Source organism: Danio rerio, chromosome 6 (genome assembly GCF_052040795.2).
Source record: "Danio rerio strain M-AB ecotype USA chromosome 6, GRCz13ab, whole genome shotgun sequence".
NCBI classification, from domain to species: domain Eukaryota; kingdom Metazoa; phylum Chordata; class Actinopteri; order Cypriniformes; family Danionidae; genus Danio; species Danio rerio.
The window spans coordinates 30,060,900-30,073,287 of NC_141026.1; the positions used below are offsets into that span (position 1 = coordinate 30,060,900).

General features: G+C 38.9%; 2 protein-coding genes across 5 annotated transcripts in view; one reads left to right on the forward strand and one right to left on the reverse strand.

Moving 5' to 3' along the window:
* Positions 1-12,388, forward strand: part of rab6ba (RAB6B, member RAS oncogene family a) — a 213,692-nt gene that overhangs the window by 152,634 nt on the left and 48,670 nt on the right. For 3 of the 4 annotated variants that reach the window (XM_087255667.1, NM_001034179.1, XM_087255670.1), the window contains 1 exon segment: positions 1,141-1,252. In XM_087255667.1, the coding sequence (XP_087111793.1) occupies positions 1,141-1,252 (112 nt within the window). 4 annotated transcript variants of the gene reach the window in all.
* Positions 6,762-9,398, reverse strand: LOC147836368 (uncharacterized). Its single transcript, XM_087257296.1, has 2 exons — positions 8,217-9,398; positions 6,762-8,155 (listed from the first exon to the last, which is right to left on the reverse strand). Coding segments are annotated over exons 1-2 (972 nt in total). The 5' UTR covers positions 8,218-9,398; the 3' UTR covers positions 6,762-7,184.

A 12,388-nucleotide genomic window follows, 5' to 3' on the forward strand; every position in this document is an offset into this window, starting at 1 on the left:
TGTCATTTGATATCTACAATATAGACAATATAACGTTAAATTTTGGCGTGGCGCTGAATAAACTTATAATCCGTCTTTCCTGAATTTTGCATTCTGAAGAGCTGTATACAGACAACATACTTCATGCATGGCTGCTCACTTCTAGTGTTCCTTAAAGCCTAACCAGTTTTCAAAATAAGCATCCCACTTACATAGGAAATATTATAAGCTGCAGTATCTTTTTTTTTTTTACACTACGATGCCAAGGTATATTCTGTTTTTCTTTCTATAGTACCTTTAATACTACTGTTGTACCTAACAAAAAGACTTTGTATGTTTTTACACAATAACAGACAACAACCAGACAGTTTCAGATCTTAGGAGCAGCTGCAAGTTAATTTTCACAATTAAAGATGACAGTTTGGTTGTCCGTAATCTTCAGTGTGACTTGTGAAGCACACACCTCTTTTAATATGACCTGGAAATATATTGTCAGATTTAATAGGTAAACCAGCTAAAGTCAGCTTCACCTTGAAGCAGAGGCAGGTTTACTGATGTCAGGTTGTGCATGAGCAGACGTAAATGCCATAATAAAACCTCATATCAAAAGGAATATCTACCCGGCCATCTGCTTTTGTATTTGTTGTGGTATATAATTATTTTATGAGTCAGTTGAACATTTTAATATTATGACAAAAGCACTCAGTGGTGCACAGTGCCTGCAAAATATTGAATGTATTTTGAAATGGTAATTAAAGATAACTAACATAAAAATTTAATTAGAAAATTACACACACACACACACACACACACACACACACACACACACACACACACACACACACACACACACACACATACACACACACGTATCACATATTTCTGTATTTGATTATACTTTTTATTTATTTAAAAAAATACAGAACATATACAATATTATATAATATATATATATATATATATATATATATATATATATATATATATATATATATATATATATATATATATATAATTTAATTTAATTTATTATTAATTTAATTAATTTTTCCAGAATGAGTATTAATAAATGCATGTTAATTAGTACAGTTATTAATATTAATCAATACAGTATTATTTGCTTAATACCACTTACCTCTGTCCTGGTTTTCTTCTATAAAGATGTGAATTCGTTTCAACAAACTTCCAAATGGATCGATGACGTGAGAACGGAGCGAGGAAGTGATGTCATCATCATGCTGGTGGGCAATAAAACAGATCTGGCAGATAAGAGGTGAGTTTGTCTCGCTCTCATTCTCTCTCACACACTTTTGTTATTAAGCTGCTTAACAAGGCTGTTTCACTCTGCAGAGTGTGAATCGAAGCTGACAGTTTCATTAGAGAGATTCTCTCAAATGCAAGGAGGAAGCCTTATTCTAACTTTAGGCTTCTGGGAATGCAGGGTGACGAATTTGAGAACAAACACAGTATTTGTGTGAAAGATGAGAGGCAGTGGAAGAAATATAAAAATAACCTATTGTTTAGAGACAGTTTGTCCTAAAATGACTCCTTTCACAGTGTTGAAATATAACTAGCTCAAAATTGTGACTCCTAATGTGCTAATTTGTGCTAACTATTTTATTTCAACTTGATATAATGTAGTAAAAAAGTGCTATTTTAAATGTTTAGAAGTCAACTGATTGAATGGTTTTACAAGAATAATCTGCAGCATTGTTGGTTTGAATTGTGAAAATAATTATATAAAGTAAAAAGAATCAATAATCTATTCTGGATGACTGTAATGAACTGTATTGTGAACCAACATAAATGACAGTCTAATTGAAATGTTTATATTCAAGCACTTTTCTAAGTCCCTGTGAGATCAAAATAAAGTTTTCTGCTAGTTAGTAGTTTGCTAGTATCAGTATGTTAGTCTTAAGGATATATATAATCTAGCGTGCTCCAAAACAGACAAAATTCGAATTTAGAAGATATAAACATCCAAAGCATGCAGTATAATGGATAAAGTTTTTTGACATCACCTCATACTTCAGTGTCTCATTAAATCTTCTGACCTCTCAAATGCTGTCTAGTATCTGAGGAGTCATGCCCCCTTAAGACACTTCTCAGTTGCTTTTCATATGAAGTACATTAGCTCAACCACACTTGCTCACAGCTAACATGCTTTTGGTTGTTGTTGGTTTTTAGATTGACAGAGCTACTCTGTGTCCCATCCTTTTTTCATGTTTGTTGAAATTACGCCACAAATCAAACAAATCAAAACACTTTAAAAAATAATAAAATAAATAAATAAATAGCACATGTTTATGGTTCAGTGCTTTATTTTTTTTAATACAGTTTAGTACAGATTTTTTTTATATACATTAAAAAACTATTTAGTTTATTACTAATAATAGTTTATTCATTAATTCATTTTCAGCTTAGTCCCACAGCGGAATGAACCGCCAACTTACCCAACATATGTTTTTACGCAGCGGATGCCATTCCAGCTGCAACCCATCTCTAAGAAACATTCATACACACTCAAACACTACAAACAATTTAGCCTACCCAATTCACCTGTACCGCATGTCTTTGGACTGTGGGGGAAATCGGAGCACCCGGAGGAAACCCACACAAACGCAGGGAGAACCTGCAAACTCCACACAGAAACACCACCTGACCCACCCGAGGGTCGAACCAGCGACCATCTTGCTGTGAGGCGACAGCACTGCTTACTACGCCACTATGTCGCCTATTTATTGTTTATTTTGTAGTAAATACATTTTTAAAGAAACATTTTTAGCAACAATGCAGTAAATTGATCAATAATGACACATAATGTTACAAAATATATATAGTTCAATGGGAGAACTTCCCATTACTTAAATGTCCAGCAAATATATTAAATGGCACATCTGTCTTCAGCATTGAGAATTGAGAGGTTAATCAGTGTATTCAAATGATAGTATTGCTTTATTTTGATAGTCTCTTTAACATATTTTGTTAAATTTAATTTACATTGCATTATAGGTAGACTGTAAGGTTTGGGTTAGGGTTGGGGTTATGGTTAGCGTAAGTTGACATGAACTTGCAAAGTTTCTTATAGTCAGTTAAATGTTTGTTGAAGGAGCAGTATCAGCAGATATTAAGCAGACAGTCTAATACTTAAATGAGAAGTAATTGGCATGTAGTTGCAGTGCAATTTTTAATCAACAAAATGTTCATTAGGGACCATTAAAATAAAGTGTTATCAAATAGTGTTCTGTAAGGTCATGTGACAATTACCAAAGTGCTTAAGGGTGACATCATGCAAAGCAAGCTATATCCAAGCATGTAATTGCGAGTTATTTAAAAAAAAGAAGACTAGTTATCTCAGTGGATAAAGGGGAAGACCTCTTGCCTTGCCTAAGAAAAGATAACCTACTTTTTGAAAAACAAAATTCAGATAATTTGGTCTATTTGGAAAATATTCTGTGACTTTTTGGAGAATCTAGATGGTGACTCTTTTCTTTAACTGATAGAAATTAAAGTATATAAATTAGACAAATATGTTATTGCTGTATTATTTAATATTAGTTTTATTAATCATTTATTTTTTCTTTCAAAGTCTGTCAAGTTATTTTGAATCTATATTATTCTTGTTGTACTTTTGTTTTTTGTATTTTTTTCTAAACTGAAAAATTTAACCGTTGTTAATTTAAAATAAATAAATTAAATATAAATTAATTTAAATTATATAATGAAATAAAATAAAAATTGTTGCTAAAAAAACATCATGGTTATAGATTCAAGTGGTATTTGTAAGGAATTGGATGTAGACTGAGTTCTGCTGTTCGTACAGCAAACAGCCCCATCTTTTGTTAAAAATTAAGCATAGATTCTATTCAAGAGAGAATAGCAATGCATTTTGAAAATTTCTGAATCTTTCCAGTTTCCTTGTTTGAAACATTTTCTGCTTAAACCAGTAGAAAACCTAAATGTATTGCCTTTATTTCAATAGGATCTTCAACATAACATATAGCTAACAGATGAGAAACTCGTGTATGCAATAGCATTTTATGCTTCACTTCCTCAGTCCTTCAGAGACAAAGGAGCTCAGGGATAAATACAGCTCAGTCTCTTTCTTTTGTCATTTTCCTCTCTCTGTAACTGTGTGTGTCCCAGAGGGAGGTCAATGTTTTCCTCTCTTTTCTTCAGTAATAACTTGCCTCTGTAGTTTTCATCCTCCATTGCACCTCCTGAGCAAAGACCAGGTTATCCATACTAATTCACAGCTCTCAGTCTTAGGAGATTTTGAAACAACTGAACAATTTTTAGAAACAGAGCAGTATATTAAAAATGAGGGCAGTTATTTAGTGCTCATCTTGCAGAAATGCAAGCTGTTTTTGACACAGTAGGCAGACAGATTCTCCTGTCAACCCTCATGACGATGGCCATCTTAGATCTGCACTCCAGTTGTTAAGATCCTACCTCTCAGGTAGGTCATCCAGGGTGTTTTGAAAGGGTGAGATTTCTAAGTCTTTGCTTATAGCTACTGGGGTGCCTCAGGGCTCGGTTCTTGGACCACTTGTCTTTTCCATTTTCACATCTACATGACAGAACTGCTTGTGGTTTCAGGCAGCCCAATGCTTCATCACATCTTATCTATTCAACTTGGTGCATCTACCATTCTCTAACTCCTTCCAGGATAGCCAACAATGCACCATAAGAGTTGTGTTTAAAAAGCCAAAATGAGCATATGTCAATCCTCTGTTCATTACTATTACTGATTGGCAATAGCTACTTGCATTAAAGTCAATGCACTGTTGTTTGATTGCAAAGCCACTTTTCTTTGAAAGCCTTTGCCTGACTTCACTACTTCAGATGTATGTGCCCTCCTCCAGAAGCTTGCATCGTGCAAGTGAACAGCATGTTGTGACGCCATTGCAAAGAAGCACAAGAGCTTTCACTTTTACTGTTCCATGCTGATCAATGAATGATTTAACATATTCAACCCAAGTAGCCATCTGTACTGAACCGGAACACAAACATTTCCAAACTAAAATAGGGTCTTCAGCACTTTTCTTTAAAATAGTAATTAGTTATAGTTACTAGTTACTTCTCATAAATAGTAACTAAGTTAGTAACCGAGTTCCATAATTATAAAAGTAACTAATTAACAGGTAAAGTAACTATTGCATTACTTTAAAAAATCTAATGTCAAATAAAAATTAAATTAAATTAAAACATTACACACTAATCTACACTATTTTAGTGTTGTGGAACTATTTGAGAGACAACCAAATTCAACACATCATTATAAATATTATCACTGCTATAGTTGCAACACAATAAAACACCATAGATGGTTTAGAACATATAGATATTAGTTTGTTTAATTCTATCTAAATAATAAGTGTTTGCGGTGGAGAAAATCAAGTTTTAGTTGTTTTAATGTCACAAATTTTGTGGCGGCATGTGATATCATGAGGTGCTTCATTAGATTATAATTACTTGTAACTGATGCAGAGAGATTGTTTTTTTTTCCTGGCCATAGGTTGCACAATACATAAACATTCTTGCCTTTCACCTCAACAAGAGAAAAGTAGTGCTATTTCCATCTTGCAAAAGCTATCTTTGAAATTGTGGGATTCGTTATCGTTCTGACTCCTGGTCGTTGGTATGTGCTACTAAGGCTCCATTTACACTAATACCTTTTAGTGTTAAATGGCATTTTAGAACAAAAACGATCCACGTCCACACTGCCGTTTCACCTTGCGCTTATGAAAAGATTTACATCTACACTGCTGAAAATGCTCATCACTTGACCACACACAATTTGACTGATTGCTTGCCTTTATTTCCTATATTGTATAAAATTATTGTACGTTATACTTTTATATTGGCCATTATTGATTATTAAAGCTGATATTCAGCAAAAGGGTATGTTTCATATTTTTCAAAGAAAATAAAAGGAGGCAATGTTATTTAAGTTGTTAATATCAAAATGAAAATAGACAGTTCCTCGTAACATGTTTCATTTTATTGTTATCGTGAATAACTTAGCCAGAGTGATGTGAATGACATTATAAAGTAGTCTACTTATCCTGGGGAGTTTGTTTTCCATATCAAACTTGCAAAGTCTGAACTTAAGGAAAGGGTGCAAGACTGAACTTCTGTGCACTTAATATTGTGGGAAAAGCCCTTGGTTTTCAGATGTCTCCATTTTCCCCCTTTCACGCTGACACTTTAAAACCAAAACGGCCTCTTCAGCGCTTCTTGGCTCAAAAACTCCAGCATAGTGTGGATGAAAGGTGTAACCGTAGCAAAACATGCATTTTCAAACTAAAACATATTAGTGTAAAAAGGGCCTGACAGTGTGTGTGCTTGTGTGTGAACACCTGCACTCTGCCTCTGATTGGCAAACAATAGAAATAGACTCTACACTGTAAAAAATAAATCCGTAAAATTTAAGGTAAAAAAACGGCAGCTGTGGTTGCCAGTATTTTACCGTTAAAAACATGGTACAAACCGTAAAAGTAATTTCTTGTTTTTACAGTAAACTACCATATTTTATAAATTTATAGAAGTAATATTTCTGTATTTTGAATGATCAACATCTACACATCTTTTGTTACACAGTTAGACACGTTAGCACAACCACATGCAGGTGGTGATGAGGAAGTTATATAATGAGCCAATGCTCATCACAATCAACTTCTCCCACAAGCAGAAAAGAGTATTGGCATATAGAAGGTGCTCAGTGTCATTCACACAGCTACTAAACTGTCACCGGATGTCAAGGGAGCGAAGACAAGAGGTTGGATCCAAATGCAATTTTAATGAAAAAGATTATTCGTGCAGGCAAAAACAAATGAGGTAAAAAAAACAAGAACTCAGGTATCATGAAGGGCATCAAAAATGCAAAAACAAAGCAATGATCAAAGTGCAAAAAATTACAAAACAATCATCAAAACATAACTAGAAAAACTAAACAGGACGACACTCACTGAAACCATACAGGTACTGACAAACAAAGATTCCGCATAGACTGGTGTGTGCAAGTCCAAACAATTGATGATGACGATATTCAGCTGTGTGTGATTAATGGTGACTGGTTTGTGCAAAGGCATGCTATGATATGTAGTTCATGAATGACATGTGTAGTATGCCAGCGATCTTTCAGGAACAGATTGCTGGCTATGTGACAGTACCCCCTCTTCAAGAGCGGATACCAGACGCTCTTAGAAAAATCCTGGAGGGAGGTGGAGCAGAGGCGGAACAGGGGGAGGGACGGAGGGCCAGAAACCAGAAGCTGGCCCAGCCTGGAGCGTGGAGCTGCGGAGGGCCTGGAGCCTGGAGCGTGGAGCTGCGGAGGGCCTGGAGCGTGGAGCTGTGGAGGGCCTGGAGCGTGGAGCTGCGGAGGGCCTGGAGCCTGGAGCGTGGAGCTGCGGAGGGCCTGGAGCGTGGAGCTGCGGAGGGCCAGGAGCGTGGAGCTGCGGAGGGCCAGGAGCGTGGAGCTGCGGAGGGCCAGGAGCGTGGAGCTGCGGAGGGCCAGGAGCGTGGAGCTGCGGAGGGCCTGGAGTGTGGAGCTGCGGAGGGCCTGGAGCGTGGAGCTGCGGAGGGCCTGGAGCGTGGAGCTGCGGAGGGCCTGGAGCGTGGAGCTGCGGAGGGCCTGGAGCGTGGAGCTGCGGAGGGCCTGGGGAGTGGAGCTGCGGAGGGCCTGGGGAGTGGAGCTGCGGAGAGTCTGGAACACTGCTGGGAGCCGGTAGGGCTGGAGGCTTGTGGGGAGCCGGCAGGGTGAAGAGCCAGGCTAGGACCCGCAGGGTGAGACGTCTGGGTGGTGCCGGCAGGGCGAGACATCTGGGTGGTGCCGGCAAGGCGAGGAGTCGGGCTGGTGCCGGCAGGGCGAGGAGCTGGGCTGGTACCGGCAGGTCAGGACGTCTGGGAGGTGCCGGCAGGGCGAGGAGCCAGGCTGGTGCCGGCAGGGCAGGACGTCTGGGTGGTGCCGGCAGGGCAAGGAGCCGGGCTGGTGCCGGCAGGGAAAGACGTCTGGGTGGTGCCGGCAGGGCAAGGAGCAGGGCTGGGACCGACGCTGAGCGGGGCTCTGGGGCTGGAGCCGACACTGGATGGCGCTCTGGGGCTGGAGCCGACACTGGAGGGCGCTCTGGGGCTGGAGCCGACACTGGAGGGCGCTCTGGGGCTGGAGTCGACACTGGAGGGCGCTCTGGGGCTGGAGCCGACAATGGAGGACGCTCTGGGGCTGGAGCCGACACTGGAGGGCGCTCTGGGGCTGGAGAAACCCTCGCTGAAGAAGCCTTTCTCTTCAGCCTCCGTCTTTGGGTGCGGGTTAACCCTTGGGGGTTGTTCATGGGCTGGGACTCTTCGTGAGACTCAGGCAACAGTGGCTCTGGCAGCTCTGACAGTGGCAGTGCTGGCGGCGACGTCGACTCTGGCAGTGGCGGCGGCAGCATCGTTGATTCTGGCAGCTCTGGACTGTCGCACGGCTCTAGCAGCACTGGGAAGTAACACTGCTCTGGTAGCCCTTCGTAAAACTCCTGAGGCGGCTCAAGCCTCTTATGGGACTCAGGAAGTGTCTCCGGCTTATCATGAGTCTCAGGTGGTGGTTCTGGCAGCACTGGCTGTGACGGGAAATCAGGTAGTTCAGAACGTGATGGGGAAACAAGCTGTTCTGACTGTGGACTGGAAGAATTGAGTGCGAGTGATGCTTTAAACCTTCTACAAATATCACCAGGATTCTCCTCCACTTTAAAAATAATGGTGGAGGAAGAATCTGACAAAGACAGAGCCAATTCGATGTAATGAAAGAGAGTCAAATCTGGGGTGTGCATTGGCATTATAGAGCGAAGGGGCTCCGATAATCCTCCACGAAAAAAATCATCAGACATAAATCGTCCATATTACTTTTCTGAGCCAACTTCAAAAATTCCTCCACATGCTGTTCGATGGAGCGGTTACCTTGTTGCAGGCAAGTAATCTTTCCCTCTGCTGGATCCATAGTGTCGGAATCTTTCTGTCACCGGATGTCAAGGGAGCGAAGACAAGAGGTTGGATCCAAATGCAATTTTAATTAAAAAGATTATTCGTGCAGGCAAAAACAAATGAGGTCAAAAAAAAAACAAGAACTCAGGTATCATGAAGGGCATCAAAAATGCAAAAACAAAGCAATGATCAAAGTGCAAAAAATTACAAAACAATCATCAAAACATAACTAGAAAAACTAAACAGGACGACACTCACTGAAACCATACAGGTACTGACAAACAAAGATTCCGCATAGACTGGTGTGTGCAATGTGTATAAATAGTCCAAACAATTGATGATGACGATATTCAGCTGTGTGTGATTAATGGTGACTGGTTTGTGCAAAGGCATGCTGGGATATGTAGTTCATGAATGACATGTGTAGTATGCCAGCGATCTTTCAGGAACAGATTGCTGGCTATGTGACACTAAACACCAGTATGGTAACACGCATAAAATTAAATTCATGAAATAAACATTGTTTATCAACATTAGATGTAACATAAATCTCTAATGTTCATAACTGATAGGGAAACAACTAAAAAGATCCATATTAATGTCAACCAAATGCATAAAAAGTTATGTGCCATGGACGGAATTCTGGCAAGGTCAATTTACGGTTATCCACCGTAAATATTAAGGAAACATACCGTTAACCAGGTTACAAATTTGTACTGTAGCATTTTTACAGTTTTTTACCGTTGAAATCACGGCCATTTTTTACAGTGTATCTAAAGCCACCTTTCCACTGCACACGACAAACGACAAGCGACAGAGTAGTTTGGGAGCTGCGTAGAGTTACGATCATCTCCGTATATGTGAAAAATTTGGATTCTGAAATATTTGAACTCCTGTGACTAGACCGTATGCGACCAGCTGACTGGATGTGATGTATTCCAGTGTTGAACAAGCAGGTCTTTCCGCGAGATGAGAAATACTAGTTTTTTGGTTATTTTGTGAATTAGAAAAAGTCTATATTGACAAAAACACTTCTGTTCATAAATGTAATAAAGTAATAAAAATTACAATTTTTATATTATCTCCACATTCCCTCCAATATTTTAGCGGTTATGAGTTTTCATTCATTCATTCATTCATTCATTCATTCATTCTACAGCTTCTCTCCTATTAGAGATGTGGGGATCAGCTCAAATGACACCCAAATCTGTGGCTTTTTACTAATCATCCACCCCCCCGCACATATAGTTTTATCTGATATATGTATCCGCACCCGATCGTCACTCTAATAATTTAATTCTTAGTTTTAGGCATAATGATAGGTCACCGTGGATATTAACAGCAGAATCAGTGAGCTAATCTGCGCATCTCTTTTATTTATAAAAACAAAAGTTTGTCTTTAGACAACATTTTCTATATTTTCAATTATATACAGAAAGTAAAAATAAGACTTTTTTTTAGCTTTTACAGATACAGGAACAAGACAACAAAAACGGTGCCACTTCAGCCTAAACGGCAGCTACTGTATGTTATGTTTACTTGGCCTTTTTCTTCGCACTGTGCAAAAAAAGAATATCTACTGTGCCTGAATTCGGGGCGATTCCGCCTTGCCTCCAAACGTGGCCAGCTGCACTGAATGACCATTCGCTTGCACCTGTGTGTTGTAGGAATGGACAAGATTCTCCTTGCAAGGCGCATTAGTCGTGGAAATAAGCAATCTTTTTTCTCCCAGAATGATAGGAGATTTTCCTCTTATGACTCCTCTAACTGACACTTTGAACAGTACGCTACTTTGCACTTCATCCATTATTATTGGGTGTCTCATATCTTCCCATTCTGCAAAGCCCACTTTCTGCTTTTTTGCTGGTCCATGTCACATTACATCCACCCGCAACTGACCCACAATTAATCATAATGACCCATGGAGTTTCCGCAGCGCTCGTGGATATAACCGCTATCCGCGCATCACTATCTTCCATGGTGCATGTCAGAACTGTAAATAATGTGCTACTGGCACAAGGGGGCGTATTCCGACATTCGTGTACAAATGTTGTGTGCAGTGGAAAGATGGCTTAAGCCAATCATCACGTTCTTGCTCACACCGCATTCAGACACACAAATCATCATCACTGGTTGGTTATGTGTCCCACCCCAGCCCGAACAAATGGCAGCTATGTTATGTTTACTTCCAGGACTTCTCAAATTCCAGACTCTAGTCAACAGTCAGCATATGATGTTTTCCATAATTGGATAATATTCTTCACCGCAGTGAGCATTTGTGAGTGACGATGTAGGTCTCCAGAAAAGAATAGGTGACCAAGAAAATTTTAGTTTTCAAGGATGATTGGACAGCATTTTGCTCCAATGCAGCACAACATGGTTCTCTCTGATTTACAATGGGATAGTTGCAGTTGAGAAAAGCTTGATTATCAAATGCACCTATAAAACAAAGCTTTAGGCAACTAATGGAATACATAAATTGCCATTTAACACATTAGACTGCTTTATATTTTGCACTGTGTTACTTTTGACTTACCTCTGGTTGTGTTTTTATCATAAAACCTGCTGCCACTTAAATTAAGTGTCACTTTTCCTCTTGTTGTTAATAGGGCTTGGCGATTTGGCCTAAAATCCCAATCTTGATTAATTAAAATTTTTAACTCAATTGCAATTAATGAAGGAGGATTTTATGTTTTTGCCCTCATAGTTCACTGACAAGTCTTGTACAGAAAATATACTCACATATTACAAGAAAATTTTTGAATGTAGTGTACATTACTTGATTTTAAAATGATTGAAGGAAGCACACACTATCTACTATCTATGATTATTTAATGAATATCAATGCTGACAACTGAAATAAAAACACACATTGCCTAAAACACGTCTCTCTGCGCCACCCACCCTTGTCACCACTACCAAACTGACCAATCAAAAAGCTTGAGCTACACATCGAAGGCTGCACTGGACCGCATGTGTGTGCTTGGCAGAAGTTTACTATCAGAATAATATAATAAGTATAAAAACATAATATAATAAGTATAAATCAGCCTCAGCAAAGAAAGGGTCACGTGACTGCACACACGGTTGAAAAAATTTATCTGGAAAAAATTAGATCTATAATAAGTTCTGAATGTTGCCCATCCCTGGTTGTTATTATTGTTTTCTAAATAGTTGATTAATGACTGCAGTTTTATTAAAATCAAGTTTTGATATAACTAATCGGGTAAGCTGGTGTTTTGGTTTGAAGCATCCACTAATTAAAAAACATAAAGGAAAATGTAATTATAACAATAGTATATGATTTTTGTTTATTCTATTCTTTTAGGACCACAATTTTACCAAATTAATCACAATTCTGAGCCCTGTTATGAGGTCAACATCACTCATAAAAGTTATATACTCTATTTGTAATAAGTCACAACGGAGATCAATGCTGCACACA